At 36.7% G+C, this 18,173-nt stretch overlaps 4 protein-coding genes across 8 annotated transcripts; all 4 read left to right on the forward strand.

Annotated features, from left to right (window-relative positions):
- Positions 1-2,191: 2,191 nt before the first annotated feature.
- On the forward strand, positions 2,192-5,583 carry LOC111456184 (putative pentatricopeptide repeat-containing protein At1g12700, mitochondrial). Of its 3 annotated transcripts, none has more exons than XR_002712713.1 (2): positions 2,192-5,084; positions 5,416-5,583. XR_002712713.1 is itself a non-coding variant. In XM_023097974.1 (1 exon), exon 1 carries the CDS (start codon positions 2,480-2,482, stop codon positions 4,400-4,402), a length of 1,923 nt encoding a protein of 640 aa, XP_022953742.1. In that variant the 5' UTR covers positions 2,192-2,479; the 3' UTR covers positions 4,403-5,225. The 3 variants fall into 3 exon arrangements, 1 of the variants encoding a protein (XP_022953742.1); XR_002712712.1 differs by having other exon boundaries at positions 2,192-5,073; XM_023097974.1 differs by lacking the exon at positions 5,416-5,583 and having other exon boundaries at positions 2,192-5,225.
- LOC111456185 (probable WRKY transcription factor 21) lies at positions 3,583-9,780 on the forward strand. Of its 2 annotated transcripts, XM_023097976.1 has the most exons (4): positions 3,583-3,594; positions 7,149-8,076; positions 8,175-8,300; positions 9,330-9,474. In XM_023097976.1, the coding sequence occupies exons 2-4, from the start codon at positions 7,361-7,363 to the stop codon at positions 9,472-9,474; spliced, it is 987 nt and encodes a 328-aa protein (XP_022953744.1). In that variant the 5' UTR covers positions 3,583-3,594; positions 7,149-7,360. The 2 variants fall into 2 exon arrangements, with proteins under 2 accessions (XP_022953744.1, XP_022953743.1); XM_023097975.1 differs by lacking the exon at positions 3,583-3,594 and having other exon boundaries at positions 7,361-8,076; positions 9,330-9,780.
- Positions 9,781-11,473: 1,693 nt separating this feature from the next.
- Positions 11,474-16,109, forward strand: LOC111456478 (probable galacturonosyltransferase 6). Of its 2 annotated transcripts, none has more exons than XM_023098348.1 (9): positions 11,474-11,904; positions 12,043-12,077; positions 12,262-12,297; positions 12,380-12,470; positions 12,565-12,620; positions 13,446-13,699; positions 13,788-14,151; positions 14,401-14,922; positions 15,630-16,109. In XM_023098348.1, exons 1-9 carry the CDS (start codon positions 11,793-11,795, stop codon positions 15,903-15,905), a joined length of 1,746 nt encoding a protein of 581 aa, XP_022954116.1. In that variant the 5' UTR covers positions 11,474-11,792; the 3' UTR covers positions 15,906-16,109. The 2 variants fall into 2 exon arrangements, with proteins under 2 accessions (XP_022954116.1, XP_022954117.1); XM_023098349.1 differs by having other exon boundaries at positions 11,786-11,904; positions 12,267-12,297.
- A 1,100-nt stretch (positions 16,110-17,209) lies between these two features.
- On the forward strand, positions 17,210-18,127 carry LOC111456564 (photosystem II reaction center W protein, chloroplastic). Its single transcript, XM_023098484.1, has 2 exons — positions 17,210-17,378; positions 17,629-18,127. Exons 1-2 carry the CDS (start codon positions 17,282-17,284, stop codon positions 17,943-17,945), a joined length of 414 nt encoding a protein of 137 aa, XP_022954252.1. The 5' UTR covers positions 17,210-17,281; the 3' UTR covers positions 17,946-18,127.
- Positions 18,128-18,173: the final 46 nt, after the last annotated feature.

Raw genomic sequence — 18,173 nt, forward strand, 5'->3', positions numbered from 1 at the left:
TAAGCGTGTTTTAGTTCGAGCAAATCTGTTGGACAACCTTATAAAAATTTCACTAAGGTTTATATGGATGAGAATAAAACATGCTGAAATAAGTCATGTTACAAGAGAATGTCGAAGTCATCATGTGTTATTTTTTTTTAAGGTTTTTATTTTAGCTCGATGTTGTAGTTATTTCAACAATGTTGGATGGGCCGACATCGTTTTGGGAATCCCATGATGTGTGTTTTAAGAATGGGTGATATTGTGGGATTTTTGCTATTCATTTCCAATCATTTTTTTTATTTTTTATTTTTTATTTAATTTTGTTTGTTCCCTTCTGGGAGAGGAAGTGATTATAGGGAAAAAGAAAATCTACTTTTTGTCATGAATAATTAGGAACAAAACAAAATAATGTCAAAAAAGGAATGCCTTTTTCAAGAATAAAAGAAAATTCAAAAAAGTTAATGTATGATTTCATCGAGCTGTTATTGTACTCGGTTCTTTTAAAAAAAAAAATTGTTCTATTGGTACGAGGTCTGTTGGGAAGCTCAAAAGTAAAGCCACGAGAGATTATCATACCATTGTGAGATCGTGATTCCTAACATGGTATCAAAGTCATGCCTTGAACTTAGTCATGTCAATAGAATCCTCAAATGTCGAACAAAGAATGTACTTTGTTCGAGAGCTTAAGATAAGGAATCGAGCCTCGATTAAAGGGAGGTTATTCGAGAGCTCCATAGGCCTCAAGGAGGCTCTATAGTGTATTTTGTTCGAGAGGAGGATTGTTTCATCAGTACGAGGCCTTTTAGAGAAGGCACGAGAGTTTATGATCAAAATAAATAATATCATACTATTGTAGAGAGTTGTTAATACTGTTCAGAAAAAGAAACCAAATGATAAGAAAGATAAGTAATTGAAAATCTGATGCTATCAATTGCGCCTAAAAAAATACTCAATTTGTCCAAAGTGATTTCATTTACAATCATTGCATTTTCTTTTTTCATCGATTTTAATACCTAATTTATTCCTCAATTTTCACCATTTTTTTTTTTTTTTGTAATTTTTGTAAGTTTTAGCACTTGAAACGGACTAAAAAGATCACTCGATGCATATTTCTTTTTGTTTTCACTTAGATTGTGAGGATAATTTTCATTCTTAGAAACGAGAATTAGGTAACCTGACCATGTTGCAAGTGAATATCAAGGTCGGGTCAGTATATTGTCAAATCCAAATTTGAGTCTAGGCGCGAGTCATCAAAAAAATAGGTCAAATTATCAATTTTTATGTCGGTGCACATTGCTAAATAAAATTTATAAAACTCTAGTAATATTAATATTATTATAACCGAGATAAAGATACACAATTTACTAAAAGGTCAAAGGTTCGAATCTTTAGATTCGGTAGCTTAAATTTTCACTAACACGTAATCTACCAGACAGAGTCGTAAGTCTTGATACTCATGAATGCAACTTTGATATCTCTCTCCAATGGTCATTCGGTCAATTTCGATATCAATTATATGTCAAAATGGAAGACCTATTTGAAAATCAAACTTTCCATAATGCATATTTGTGACATTAGTGGCCATACCTCCAAAATAGTATCAGTCTCTTCTCTAGTACTCTCGATATTTTAATATATTCAATTATTATTTCAAGAGTTGATGGTTCGATCCTCCTTGTATAATTGTTGTATACTCAATGCCAAGAAATAATTTTTTCACGTAAGTGCAAAAAAACCACTCCATTTCGGAACCGCTCTAGAACACAACGAAATGCGCTAGTTTCGCAAAATTCAGTTCCCAACCATCGAGTTGGGGCATTTCCCACCACAATGTCAAGAAATTATTTTTTTTCGCATAAGTGGGAAAAAAACCGCTCCATTTCGAAACTGCCCTAGAACACAAGCAAAAACGCGTCAGTTTCACGTTTTGAAATTTAAAAAAGTTTCTAATAAGTTGTTAAATTTTCAATTTTATATCTAATAACGTTAGAATTTTCACTTTTGTATCTAATAATTATTATTTTATTGAAAACAAAGTTTTCTATAATTTTTATTATTAGAAAAATTATATTAAGATATTTCAAAGTAAATTCATTTAAAAATGTTTTTTTTTTTTAATTTTTATGGAAACAAAACTTTATTATCTATAATTTGAAAATTAATCTAAATTTTACCAAATATATATATATATATATATATTTAAGTATACAACCCTAGCAGTAGCTGTTTTTCGTTTCCCTCTAATTTCCCTCCGAGCATTAAGCATTAGCCAGGCGGAGTTCGTAGCTATGGTGGAACTCCAAGATGAGCTCCTTCAAGTCTTCGTCTCTCTAACCCGGCGGAACTCTAAGCTCGTTGACGGCGCTACAACATTGATCGTGCTCCACCTCCATCCCTTCCGGTACTGTTTCTACTCTCCTCATCTTTCGAATTTCATCCGCCATTGCTACTAGTAGAAATCGATTCAACTCTTTAACGGCGAATTCTTTCAATCCAAATGGTTCCCAAGACTGTAGCCTCCGCTATTTCTTCCTCTCTTTCGCCAGCTCCGTCGAAAGGCAAGCTCTCGTCTCTGTTTACTCGCCCACCAATAATTGCATCTTCAAATCCCCAAAATCCATCTCCAATTCCTGCCGAATCCCCGCCTATCATCTCGAAACCGCCAAATTCGAATGTTTCACCGGAAGTTTCGCTGGAAAAGTCAACCACAGAGATTTCGTTTCATGGACGGCTTCGGACGTTCCTTCAGAATTGCAAGACGGGTAATTTTACCGTATCAGAAGCATTGCAATTTTTTGACCTAATGATGCTTGCGAATCCTACCCCTGCGATGTCTTCATTCAATCTTTTACTTGGTGGACTTGCTAAGACTAAGCACTACTCTGAGGTTTTGAAGCTGTATTATAGAATGAGCTTAGCCGGACTTTTGCCTAATTACATAACGCTTAATATTTTGCTTAATTGCCTTTGTAATGTGAATCGGATTAGCGAAGGTCTAGCAGCCATGGCGGGGATTATAAGGAGAGGTTTTATTCCCAATATAGTGACATATACGTCCCTGATTAAGGGCTTGTGTATGGAGCATAGGATTAGTGAAGCTACGCGGCTGTTTATGAGAATGCAAAAGTTGGGTTGTAGGCCAAATGTGATTACTTATGGGACTTTAATCAAGGGACTTTGTCAAACGGGTAATACTAACATTGCACTTAAGTTGCACGAGGAAATGCTCAATGGGACTGGTCGATACGGCATTAGTTGTAAGCCTAACGTTATTTCTTATAGTACCATTATTGATGGGCTCTGTAAAGATGGGCGGGAAGACAAGGCAAGGGAACTTTTTGAGGAAATGAAAGCTCGGAGAATGCTTCCAGATGTGATTTCTTACAGCTCTTTGATTCATGGATTTTGCAATGGTGGAAAGTGGGAGGAGGCTAAATGTCTGTTCAATGAGATGGTGGATCTTGGTATTCAACCAAATGCTGTCACATTTAACGTCTTGATGGATATACTTTGCAAGGCAGGAAAGGTTATCGAGGCCAACGAGTTGCTAGAGGTGATGATTCAGAGAGGTAATGTTCCTGATTTGTTTACTTATAATACATTGATGGATGGGTTCTGTTTGGTTAGTGATCTAGACAGTGCAAGGGAACTGTTCCTTAGTATGCCAAGTAAGGGGTGTGAACCTAATGTGATTAGCTACAATGTGCTAATCAATGGGTATTGCAAAAATTGGAAGGTGGAAGAAGCAATGAAGATTTACAATGAAATGCTTCAAGTGGGCATTAAACCATCTATGATAACATATAATGCCTTGCTAACGGGTCTTTTTCAGGCCGGGAAGGTTAATGATGCAAAGAAAATATTTGGTGTCATTCAAGCTCATGGTTTGGTGCCGAGTTCAAGTACATTGAGTATCTTTGTAGATGGGCTGTGTAAGAACGATTGTTTGTTAGAAGCAATGGAAATTTTTAACGAGCTTTCATACAACTTGAAATTGGACATTGATATCTTTAATTGTCTTATCGATGGCCTATGTAAAGCAGGGAAACTTGAAACAGCTTGGGAGTTCTTCGACAAAATTTCCCGTGAAGGGCTTCTGCCAAATGTTGTGACCTATTCCATTCTAATCCATGGGTGTTGTAAAGAAGGACAAGTAGAAAAGGCAAATGATTTATTTCGAAAGATGGAAGAAAATGGTTGTACGCCCAATGTAATTACCTACAACACACTTCTCCGTGGTTTCTACAAAAGTAATAAACGAGAGGAAGTGGTTGAGCTTCTTCATAGGATGGTTAAGAAAAATGTGGTGCCAGATGCTTCAACCTGCACCATAGTCTTAGACATGCTTTCCAAAGACGAAAAGTATAGGGGATGTTTGAACTTGCTTCCAACGTTTCCTGTCCAAGAGTATCGAGGTTGATGACAACAATTCAGAAATATCTATCGACTGATAAGGGATTATGGCTTGAAATTTCAGATAAGCTTGATAATCAGAGCGTAACGTTTGGAAATTCGAAGCTCTGTTGGTTTCCCTTGTTGCATTGATGTGTAGCAGCTACCCATAAGTTGAGCAAATTTTGAGTTCTCATGATGAACTTGCTTTGACTTCTGCCTCATGCATACATGTCTAACCCCAGCCAGGTGTTCTTGGCTGTAAGCAAGGTTCATTATTCTACTAGATCTCTCATTCATAATAGTCTAAAGGCAAAGCCACCTTAAGGTCTTTGATCATCACAAGTTTGAAGAGACTACTTTTACTGAGTTAGATATATAGTTGTGAAGCCAACTTCTTATGGGTTCGAACGTTTTGGCTGCCGACTTAAGATGTTGAATATCTCGTAACTTTGTTAGACTCCTATAACTATAAGCTCGAGTGGAGGAACATTAATGTCATGTTCAATGTCTACAACTCGCAGTCGTGCTCTTTTGCTTTAGGTTCTAGAAGTCTCGAAATCAATCCATTCAGATAGAAACTTGGAGTTAAGAGCACCTGGTTTAAAAAGAAAAGCTTCAATCAATCAACAATCACACAAGGAAAAGATTCAGGGTGAAGACAGAAAACAGAATGACCCAGCAACTTCTTCCCCTCAGGTATAATAAGGGTCACAGGAGCTCTATTTCCATTATCCTTTGACATACTGACATATAATGAAAGATTTTTTGAACATATTGCCTAATGGGTAAATTCTGTGGCCATGATTTGAGCCTTTCATTCAGATTATCTGCAAATATTCAGTTCAGCACGTGTACTGCTTCACTAGAACATGGCCTCTTTTGTTTTCTACTCTCTGTTCCTTGATATGAAAGAGTGGAGAATATTTCCTCTGTTCTTAATGATCTAACAATTTAGGTTCAAATTTAGATCTTATGAACTTCTATAAGATCTGTTTGTCTCTGAATTTTTTTTAATAATCATTTTGATTTTTATGATAGGTAAATAACGTCGAAGCCCGAAGGTATATTAACGGGTTGATGTGACCAAGAGCTCGCATTGAAGCTATATAGAAGGTTGAAGGTAGCAGGTAATATGAGGTATGTAAGGTATATATTAAATTGTTTTAAATTTATATGATTTAAATTACAATATTGTGTTAAATCTAGATGTTTTTATATTTTGATAGGAAAAAATCATTGCTATAAAAAAAAATGGAAATTTTAAAAATTCAAAAACTAAAATTAATATATTTTTTAATCTTATTTATGAAATTTAATGTTTTTATTATATGAAATCTGTATTTTATAAAAATAGTGATAATTATATGAATGTGGACATAAATTATTATATATAAAAAAGATACCATTTATGTAACAAGGGTTGATTAGATATAAAGGCAAAATTGTTCCCATAAATAAAAACAAAAACTTAATACTATAATTTTAATTTAATTAGACTAAGGAGATAATACATGATTGACTTTTGACCATAATGAATTAAAATTCAATCTTTGTTTCATAGGCTTTCACTTCTTTTTAGAAATAGCATTTTTTTATGACCAAATTGGACATAATAATACCAAATCCAATTAATAATAACAATATGAGAAAAGACAAAATGGCCTCAAAATTCAACCATAAATAATTGTTTTAAGTAGACATAGATCAAACAAAAATCTTTCACAATCTATTTTATAACTATTTTATTCTTACAAAACTATATTTATTTTGTGTGTTTTTAATAAAGAAATATTCTTGAATCCAACTTTGCCCCTATTGTAAATTCACAACAATTAAAGGGTATTTTTGGTATGTGTTTACGACTTTCCTAATTAGATGATAGTCAAAAATAAAATTTTGTTCTCAAAATAAACAGTAAATAAATAAATAAATGAGGGGTAAAATTGGGAATATGAAGTGAATCCATCCCATTTTACAAAATAAAAACATTAGGAAAAGACTAATATAGTCAACGGTTTAGGGACCCATTGGGTCCCACGCACTGTCAGTCAGTCACCGACTACCAATGCACTGTGATTTTCTCTTCTCCTCACCCATTGCGTAAGTTAGCAAATGCTATTTTTTTAAGCTAAATAAATAAATAGAAAAGGCAAAAAGTTCTTTTTTTTTTTTAAAAAAAAAGCGCAACAGTCAAAACTGCACTTTGAGCTACGTGTCAGCCCTTTAAAGCTGCAAGTATTACACGTGGCATATTCTGATTGGTTTGCTTTTACAAATTGCTACTCTCTTCATTTCCTCGTGCCCAAATTGTGGGCCCCACTCTTGGTAGGCGTTTCCAGTATTTTTTTTTTTTTAAATCATTTTTATATAAAAAGTATTATTATTATTTAATCAACTCATTATTAATTTGGTTAAATACTTAAAATTATAATTTATATTTATATTTAAAAAAGATAGAATCATTTTAATCATTTTAAATTTACTAAACCCTAATTTAAAAACATATTAAATACAAAATTAAAATATAAATATTAATTTATATAAAATAGTGTAAATGGTGGGGCCCACGTGGAAATCCGAGACAAAGACGGCAGTTTCATTTCTCCCCTTCCTGTTTCGTCTTCCTCATCCATCTGCTTCTCATCATTTCAATCAATTTTTCCCAAAAATTCTCCATTTCTTCCCCCTTTTCCCTCTCTATTTCTTTCTCTCACTTCCCACTTCTTCTCTCTCTAGAAAACCATCTCTTCTGAAGCCAAAGAGAGACAGAGATGGATGGATGGATGGATGATTTGCGCTTTCTCTTCTTTTGGGTCTCTCAGATTTCGCTTCAGTTTATACTTTAATCATAGCAATGGCAGAAGAATCTAGTGTTCCTATCCTCTGTTTCTTCATCGCCTTTTTCTCTTTTATTTTCTTTGCCCCCATTATGCTTGATTTCAGCTAGGGCTTTTGGAGTTCGAGATTTCGCCCATTTGGGAAGATGGAAGAGGTTGAAGATGCTAATAGGGAAGCTGTTGAGAGTGTTCATAAAGTATTGAATCTGTTGACTGTGACATCGCCTCAAGATCAGTCGAAGATTACGCGTTGTTTAATGACGGAAACTGGAGAGGCTGTGTTTAAGTTTAGGAAGGTTTTGTGTCTTCTTGATTCTGTTGGGTTGGGTCATGCAAGGGTCAGGAAAAAGAAGAAGATCATGAACTTTCATCTTGATTCCTCGCCTTCCCAATCAATGTTCTTAGAATCTTCTTCCCCTAATTGCAGAATGGACCTTCTCCAGGGGAGGAATTTGCAGATGGGTCCTCACCCATCTTTGGAATTGAACTCAAATGCCAAAAACTGTTCAATCCAACAGATTCAACCTCAATCTGCTGCTGTTTATCATCATCTGCTTCAGAACAGGGTGTTGTTGAATACTCAGCAGCCTGAAATGGGGTATCTTAGGAGCAATAGTGGTGTTAACTTGAATTTTGATAGCTCTAGCTGCACACAACACACAATGTCATCCACTAGGTCGTTTATGTCTTCCTTGAGCATTGATGGGAGTGTGGCAAACTTGGATGGGAGTGGCTTTCATTTGATCGGGACGCCTCGGTCTTCCGATCAGAATTCACGCCATAAAAGGAAGTGTTGTAGGAGAGGGGAAGATGGGAGTGTTAAATGTGGAAGCAGTGGGAGATGTCATTGCTCAAAGAAGAGGTTGGGAAGTTTTGGTTTTGTTAATGATATCGTTTCGATACCGAAATGGGGACGGTTTGATATGTTTTTCTGATTCGATTTTGATGATCTTCTTGCAGGAAACATAGAGTGAAGCGGTCGATCAAGGTGCCTGCCATTAGTAACAAGCTTGCTGATATCCCTCCTGATGATTTCTCATGGAGGAAATATGGCCAAAAGCCAATCAAGGGCTCTCCTCACCCGAGGTATATGAACATCCTTCCACTACTTTTTAGTTTATTGTGCTGATGTTGGATAGTTCATTATAGATTGATATTGGGATTATATGCATTTGGCTGCCATTACTATATGAGTTCATTGGTTGAAAGATGTCGATTATATTCCTTATCTGGTAATCTAGTAGGGATATTGAAAACTTGCTCTATTAGTTTGTGCCTCATGTTCTCTAAGTAGATTAGTCCATTGAATTCTTCACCGACATGGGGTGAGGCCATTTTGTGTGTTTATAAATCGAGCAGGAATCATTTGTTAGGAATCACGACCCTCCACAATGGTATGATTTTCTCCCCTTTGAGTATAACCTCTTGTGACTTTGCTTATGGCTTCCCCAAAAAGGTTTCATACCAATGGAGATTTATTCCTTATTTATAAACCCAGGATCAACCCCCTAATTAGCTAATGTGAGACTCCTCTTCCAACAATCCTCCCCTCGAACAAAGTACACTATAGAGCCCCCCCGAGGCCTATGGAGCTCTCGAACAACCTCCCCTTAATTGAGGCTCGACTCCTTCTTTGGAGTCCTCGAACAAAGTACACCCTTTGTTCAACACTTGAGTCACTTTTTACTACAATTTCAAGAGTCCCAACTTCTTTGTTCGACATTTGAGGATTCTATTGACATGGCTAAGTTAAGGATATGGCTCTGATACTATGTTAGGAATCACGACGCTTCATAATGGTATGATATTGTCCACTTTGAGTATAAGCTTTCATGGTTTTGGTTTTGGCTTCCCCACAAGGCCTCATACCAATGGAGATGTATTCCTTACTTATAAAATCCGTGATCAACGTGGGATTCCTCTTCCAACCATCCTCAACATCTTTCTTGTTCATATGTTAGCGATGCATTATGTACTGTATGCATTTTGCAAATTCTTTTAACATGGCTATTGAAACTTGGTTGATGAAATTTGTAAGAGCAACCAGAGTTCCACAGATTCTCCATGATTTGATATCGTCGATATCCATCTTAATTTACTCTCAAACGTCTGCAGAGGATACTATAAGTGCAGCAGCATGAGAGGTTGTCCAGCAAGGAAGCATGTCGAGCGGTGTCTCGAGGAACCTTCAATGCTCATCGTTACATATGAAGGTGAACACAACCATCCCAGAATAGCTTCTCAATTCCCAAATACTTGAACCCCATCAAGACTACTACCCGAAAAGGATTCGAAAACCTCCACGAAACATAGCGGAACTCGAGAGTTGCTGTACATATGGAAGAAGAATACTTATGGAGCTCTGCATTTTAGCTCTTTTGAGGAGGTGGGTTTACTTGCAAAACCCTGTTTTAATCACATCTGGCAATTCTGAAGCTCAGAGAATTTTGTAGATTAGGGTGTGAATGTAAAATCTTGAAGAACTCTCATCCTTCTCTACAATTACTGCTTCGAACAGCTTTATTATTCTAAATTAATGAAGAAGTCTCAAGAGCATTTTTCTTTACGTCCTTGAACCGATGATGTTTAACCGACAACATGATCAACTTTACAAATGTTTTATAGTTAAGTCGGTTCGTTTATATATAGGAATTTTTCTAGTACGTCGAGAATATGGATTTACTTTTTATTAATTGTCCGTCACATCAATATCATTATTAAAGAAAGAGTATGACATAAACATAATCATCGTGGTGATTAAGGAACGATTGATATTTTGAGCCTTTTTGCGTGGTTTGCTAACTAGGTCAGTTCTCGTGGCTCTCGACATGTCGGGATGCCTTCCCCTTCCCAAATTTATATTTAGGAATCCATTTGGATAGAAAAGAACGGAAACTAGTAAAATTGTCACATGTCCAAACTCAGCCCATCATTCCACTCGACTCGTTTTATTAGAGACTCAAAAACTCTCAAATTTTTAGTTGAAAATACGTCTTAACCACTCATCAATACTCGAGTCGGTTAATATATTAAATTGTAACAAGATAACATCTTCTTATTCAAAAGTCCCATCTAAACCACTTCGTTTGTTTTGTAGTAATGCAAGATGCCTATATTCTAGGATGCCCTTCTAAGGTCGTCTTCTTCTCACTTTTTTGCCCTACTTCATTTCGATTGTGCACCCGTTCAGAAAAAATATCATTTCAAATATGATGATGATTCATTAATTAAATTATAACTTTCTACCATATTAAGATTTTTAATTCAGTAATTACCGTCTACTTCCCTTACTTTGTTACTTATCAGTTAAACTATATTTAAGTTGATTTTAAATTTCGATATTAAATTAAATTAATAAATATATAAATTTTTAATTAAATATTTTATATAAATTAAATTATATATTAATTTTTTTAAGTGAAATAAATATAAAATAATACTTCGCCAACGTGCACTGGTATAATTTAATTTAAAGTCTAAATAAAGAATTAACAATAATAATAAAATGACAGAAAACAAAATTGTAAAAAAAAAAAAACCGTTGAATTTTAAAGTGGGCCCGGCCGTAACGGAATCTCCAATGACAGCTGGACTTGCCTCACCATCCATCACAGCCCTCCATTTTTTTTTTCTTTTTTTAATTTAAAAATCTCGATCCTTTATTAATTTAAATTACTTTTTTCATGTTTTTTTAATTCAATCAACGGTAGAGATTTAAATCATCAACTTGAAAAATAAAATTAGAGAAAAAATATTTGTAAGAAAGAAAAAAATATATATAAACTTTAAAGATTAAAAAAAAAAGTTAAATAAAGTAAGAATTTTTTAAAAATAGAATAAAGTAAAAAAAATACAATAATTATGAACAAGAAAAAAAATATATATAACCTACGTGTCATACCTTCTCAGTTCCAATACACTTTCGTCGTTAATGGTGCACGTTTTTTAAGTCTTAAAAAAAAGAATAACACAAATGAATATAAAAATATGATCGGTAAATAACTCGTTTGTAGACTTATAATTAAACATTAATTAGAGTAATATATCGGTGATATATATATATTAACGAAAAAAATTTGTGAGTAATATCCAAAATTAGTAAGGTAATTTAAGGAAGGACAATAATTTTAATTTTTGATAATTATGGAGAAGTAATAATATTGTTATTAATATCTGATAAATGTTATTATCATCATAAGCGCCGCCACTGTCCGACTCGGTGCAGAGTACAAAATTACAAAATTTTAAATTATTTTACCAAAAAAAGAAAAAGAAAAAGAAAAAACTTGTCACAGAAAACTCACATACAGAAGCAGCCGAACATGGCGGAGAGCAAGCTTCTTGTTCTTTCTTTCTCTCTCTCTCTAGAACCGGCCTGCAATTGAAGAACAAGAAGAAGAAGAAGAGGAAGACGGATATTATTACGCTTGATCCACTTCTCTTTTCTTTGATATTTCGAATTCTTGAAGTAATCCGTTGATTTGATTCTTCCTCCATTGGCAGCCAGTTTGAAATTTGTTCTTGTATGGTTCTTCTGAGGAATTTTGCGACGGGATCCTCTGTTGGAGGGCGGCGTTGATGAAGCTTCTTCGTCGATGTCTGAGGATTCTGATCCTCTCTCTGCTCTCTGTCTCTGTTTTTGCTCCTTTGGTTCTCGTTTCTTACCGCCTCAAGACCATCACTTCTATTGGTTCGTTTTGATTTTCTCCTCGTATGTTCTTGATTACTGAGTGTAAGATGAAGACCGTGGGTTTTGGTTTTGGATTCGATGTCTTCCTTTGTTGAGTTTTGGTTTGATTGATTTATTTCGTTGTTTGTTTTGATTTAGGGCGGAGGGAGTTCATCGATGACTTATGGAGCAGGGTATGGCTGTTTTTCTTTCAATTCTTGTGTGGGTTTTGTTTGTGGATTCTGTTTTTATGCATTGGAAATCTGTTTTTCGATTTTTTGGTGAGATATTTTCAATCATATGCGATGTTTGTGGTAAATATGAATGCTATAAGAAGATTGAAGGCGGTTCTTTTTGTTTTTGTTCTCTGGAGAGAAGCCAAGAGATGTTGAAGCACTTAGCTCAATGGAACAGGTACTCTTACATACTACTTAAGTTTGCCATGCTCTGAACTTTGTGGATAGTGATTTTGATCTGTACTGGCATTGTCATGAAGGAAGCGGGCGAGAGCTTGAAAGGACCTAGACCTATTGTTTTCAAAGATAATGATTTTCAATCTAGAGAAGGAATTAACTCCCTTGAATTTGGTATGTGTTTTTTCTTGTGCCTTATTTGTCTCCTGCAGTTCTTATTTCTCTTATTTATGTTGCTTTGTTCTGGGCTACTCCTTCTGAACTTCAGGAAGTAATCCCAGCAAAGAACATAAGGATAATCGGTTTGAGGATGAAGGGGAAAAGGTACTTTGTTCTACAAATCGTGTTGATTCTCTCTTGGCTATGAACTAATAATTGGAACTTATCTCCTTCCAAATGATATTTTGGATGTATATATGTGGTATTTGGCTATATTTAGGGTGTAATTCCTTGGTTGGGTATATTAGTTGTAACAACCCGAGTCTACTACTAGTAGATATTGTCCGCTTTGGCTCATTACGTATCGCTGTTATTCTCACGGTTTTGAAACGCGTCTACTAGGGAGAGGCTTCCACGGCCTTATAAGAAATGCTTTGTTCCCCTCTCCAACCGATGTGGGATCTTACAATCTGCCTCCTTTGTAGGTCAACGTCCTCACTGGCACACTGCTCGGTGTTTGGCTCTAATACTATTTATAACATCCCAAGCACACCGCTAGTAGATATTATCCGTTTTGGCCTGTTATGTATTGTCGTCAGCCTCACAGATTTAATAGAGAGAGGTTTTCATGCCCTTATAAGAAATGCTTCGTTCCCCTTTCCAACTAATGTGGGATCTCACAATTCACCTCCCTTGGGGGCCCAACGTCCTCACTGGTATATCGCCCAGTGTCTGGCTCTGATACCATTTGTAACAACCCAAGCCCACCGCTAGTAGATATTGTTCATTTTGACCCGTTACGTATTGTCGTATCATTCATGAACAACTTCCTCTTATAGCTTCTTTTTCTTTGTTCCTCGCTTAAGTTGTTTTTTCGTCCCCATCTGAACCATTAGAAGCACATATATCAGCAAAATTAGCATTAGTATTGATTCTTTAGCATGTATGAACTAAGTTCACCTGCAAATTGGTTCTAAATTTTGATTGCAGAATAATTCTTATAAGGCAACCGGACAACATGATCGGGGTGCTGTCAAGCGTGATAAGAATGCACGCATACCCCAGTCTAGATCAGTAGATTATAAGGTAAAGGAGATGACAGATCAACTGATTAGAGCCAGAGTCTACCTAAGTTTCGCCCCACCAGGTAGCAATTCTCATTTGACGAAAGAGTTAAGGCAACGAATCAAAGAGTTAGAACATGCAGTCGAGGAAGTTACTAAGGATTCAGCTCTGACAAAGAGGTAAATAGTGGAAAGTTATGTGCAGATTTTGATTAGAACAGAAATCTAAAGCAGTGAAACTTCACCTGAAATGCTGTTAAATTTACAGTGCTTTGCAGAAAATGAAGAACATGGAGTCTTCATTAGTAAAAGCAGGCCATGCTTACCCAGACTGCTCGGCAATGTCTTCAAAGCTTCGAGCTATGACAGACAATGCTGAAGAGCAAGTTCGTATGCAAAAGAAACAAGTTACTTATCTTGTAAATCTTGCTGCAAGAACCACCCCTAAAGGCTTTCATTGTCTATCAATGCGACTGACTTCTGAATACTTCGCTTTGCCGCCACCTTCGGAGAGGGAGCTGCTTGAACAGAAAAAGTTGCTTCATGATACTAAGCTCTATCATTATGCTGTCTTCTCCGACAATGTTTTGGCTTGTGCTGTTGTTGTCAACTCCACTGTTTCAAGTGCTAAGGTATAGCATTTAAAGCTCATTTAGCTCAAAATGTGCCATTTCTTGATTTGTACTGGGGCATTCTCCGATCGACGTTTCACTCCTTGCAACTGCTTTTCCCTGAACAACCTAATGGATCTACAACAATAACACAATGACAACCAAACCAACAACTGTGGTCCTCTCGGCAATGTCCGAAGGGTCCCCTTTGCACATTAGAAGATTTTTGTTAATTACGTTAACCCGTTCATTCTTTGAAAATATTTTCAGGAACCGGAGAGAATTGTCTTCCATTTGGTGACCAATTCATTGAACTTGCCAGCAATGTCCATGTGGTTTTCACTAAATCCTATGGGAAGAGCCACAGTTGAGGTCTTGAGAATGGAGGACTTTGAGTGGCTGTCCAGGGAGTATGATTTAGGATGGAAGGTGCACAATTTTAGTGACCCAAGGTTTACTTCTGAACTCAACTATCTTCGGTTCTATCTGCCAAATATCTTCCCTTCACTGGATAAGGTCGTAGTTCTTGATCATGATGTGGTGGTGCAAAAGGATTTATCTGGTTTATGGCACGTTGATATGAAGGGGAAGGTCAATGGTGCTGTTGAAACTTGTCAAGAAAATGAGGCTTCTTTTCTACGGATGGATATGTTTATCAACTTCTCAGATCCACTGATTGCTGATGAATTCGACAGTAAGGCATGCACATGGGCGTTTGGAATGAACGTATTTGATCTTAGAAGGTGGAGGGAAGAAAATTTAACTGCTCGCTACCATGAATATCTTCGACTGGTAAGAACATTGATGTAACTTGTTTGTAAAAATTGTTAGTCACTAACTACTTTTCAGTGTGATTCTATCGTGTTTAAGTTACAGTCCACCTCCCTTTGGGACCCAACGTATTCGCTGGCACTCGTTCCCCTATCCAATCGACGTGGGATCTCACAATCAACCCCTCTTCGTGGCCAACATCCTTACTGGCACTTATTCCTCTCTTTAATCGATATGGGATCTCACAATCCACCCCCCTTCAAGGCTCAGCGTTCTCATTGGCCCTCATTCCTCTCTCCAATCGATGAGGGATCTCACAATTTTGTCCTCTTCGGACTTTCTCTCTCGGGCTTCCCCTCAAGGTTTTTAAAACGCGTCTGCTTAGGATAAGTTTCCACACCCTTATAAATAATGTTTTGTTCCCCTCTCCAACCGATGTAGGATCTCACAATCCACCTCTCCTTCAAGGTCCAGCGTCCTCGTTGGCGCTCATTCCCCTCTGCAACCGATGTACAGATAACTTTAGAAACATGAAACTTGTCGTTTTTTGGGCTATGGTCTAGAATCTAACTTTACTTTCTGTTGGGTTTTTCTTAGCTTCTGGGGCTTTTTGGTCAGGCTTCTTAGCTTCTTTGATTTGCATTACTCTTTGAAAAAAGAACTTTTCAGATGCGCTTACTGTGTCCTACCATTCCTCACTGCTATACTCTTTGTTATAATGCATGCAGAGTAATGAACGGCCAATCTTGAAGGGTGGAAGCTTGCCTTTGGGGTGGGTTACGTTCTATAACCAGACTACAGCAGTGGAGCGGCGGTGGCACATGCTCGGACTCGGTCATGACTCTACTGTGCCACCAGACGATATCGAGAAGGCAGCTGTTATACACTACAACGGTGCTTGGAAGCCATGGTTAGATATTGGATTTGGCGAGTACAAAGGTTTATGGAGCAAACATATGGACTTCGACAACCCATACTTGCAACAATGCAACATCCACGGCTAATCAATAGCCATCAACAAACAACAAACAAAGCTTAGAGGTCAGTCATTTAGTTACTTTTTCTTACCATTCTTTCTACTTCTATAGCAATTCTTCATGTAAATTGAAACTCATTCGTCCCCCTCCCCCCATTCCTTCATGTAGCTAAGTTGAATCATAGAAATGATTGAAAATAAGACATTCCACCTTTTGGTTTGGTTAGCCCTTTATATATAAAGGAATTGGCAGCTTGTTCGGTTCTGATTCTGCCTTTGATGAGTTTCAATATGTATTTTGATGATAACATATTTCATTATGCCTAATTTTGAGTGTTTTGAACTAATCTATAGTGTAGATATTAGCGTCAGGCACCAAGCGGTGTGCTAGCGAGAACGCTGGGCCGCCAAGAGGGATGGATTGTGAGATCCCACGTTGGTTAAGATGAGAAGGAAGCATCTCTTGTAAGAATGTAGAATCCTCTCCCTAGCATACGCATTTCAAAAACTTGGAAAGTTTAAAAAGTATAATATTTATTAGCGGTGGGCTTAGGCTATTACAGTAAAGCTTAAAAAGACTCCAACCAATGAATCATTGACAAAAGACATCAAATGAAAAAAAATAATTGAATCGCTCAAATTGCTTAAAAGATATTTAAAAAAAGCTATGGATGCTTACGTCTAACCTCGAGACTTATATCTTCTTTGAATCATACAAGAGGCTTATGCCTTTGTTAAAGTGCATTGCTGTTTAAAATCTCTATGTTTTGTTTCGATTATAATTATGAACTTACTAAGAGGTAATCTTGTTGCTTATTCATTATATTAACGAGTTCTTGAACGTTATAAGTTATTAGATCTTTTTTTGAATTCAACACAATGTTCGAGGTGAAAAAAATTGAATATTTGATCCCTCGATCAAGAGTATACATTTTAATCGGTTGAACTATGCTTCAAACGATAACAAGTGAGTAGACTTATTAATGACAAATGTACGACCAAATAAAATTGAGTTTCAAACATAATACCTCGACGGGTTGAACTATATTTAATTCCGTTATAATTATTATTTTTATTTATTTATTTTCTAAGTAAAAAGACATCAAAAGTGGAAGCATCTTATGAAAGAACACATGAGAGTGAAGTTTTAGCAAAATCTCAGTTTGGACATTTTGGGAGTCCACGTAGGAGTAAGCTATTGGCTAGAAATGGATGACGGACACGTGTACAAACCCAATTGGCCAGAAGTAGATAAGGATATCAAGTGAATGGCTTCCCCCTATCCAGCTTTGTGTGGTTGCCACTCAACACAAACAAATAATATTAACAAACCCTTTGATCGCCACTCCCCAAATTGCGTTTTCCCCCCATTTTCCTCCCAAAGTTCAAGAGCAAAACAAGCAAATGGCCGCCGTCACCTCCGCCGCCGCCGCCACCGTGCGCTCTTCTCTGGTTCAGAACCGCCCCCTGCCGGCGGCTTCACCCTCCCCATTCCTTCTTGGTGGGTTCTTTTGTTGCTATGCTCTTACGGTTATATTTTAAGCTTTTGAATGGTTAGCCCGTGATGTTAGAACTTGACTCGATGAATGAATCAATTTATAATAGAATTGGCTTTAGATTCAACATGGGTTCTCTTTAGATCGATTTTTAACGGACAATTAAACGAGAACCATTTAGATCGATGTTATAGAAGTTGAAATATACACTAATAGTCGTTTAATCGAGTTTTTTTGGTCACCTCGTTGATGTAGGGTTGCCTGCTTTGGGAAAGAAAGGAGGAGTTAGGTGTTCTATGGAAGGGAAGGCAAATGGAGATGTAGAAAACAAGTCGAGCACCTTAGGGATGGGCGCGTCGTTGGTAGCTGCGGCTTACGCTGCGTCGATGTCGAGTCCAGCCATGGCTTTGGTGGATGAGAGGCTGAGCACTGAAGGGACTGGTCTTCCATTTGGTTTGAGCAACAATCTTCTCGGTTGGATTCTTCTTGGCGTGTTTGGCTTCATATGGGCATTCTACATTATTTACACTTCTACTCTCGAAGAAGACGAAGAATCGGGCTTATCTCTTTAGGTCATACTTGTCTGTCTTATTATTGTTGTTGTTGTAGATCGTTGTGTGGATATTCGCCTCTGGCTTGAATCGTATAACCTTTTGAGTTCGTGTCGTTGAAGCTGAAGCAAATTGGCTAAAAACTACTATATTTCATACATATCTCGACAAAGAATAAATGTATTTTATCATGGTAAAGTGAATGTGCTATGAGGATGGATTTTGTTAGACGGTATGATATTGTTCACT

This window comes from Cucurbita moschata, unplaced genomic scaffold, assembly GCF_002738365.1.
Source record: "Cucurbita moschata cultivar Rifu unplaced genomic scaffold, Cmos_1.0 Cmo_Scf00018, whole genome shotgun sequence".
NCBI classification, from domain to species: Eukaryota; Viridiplantae; Streptophyta; class Magnoliopsida; order Cucurbitales; family Cucurbitaceae; genus Cucurbita; species Cucurbita moschata.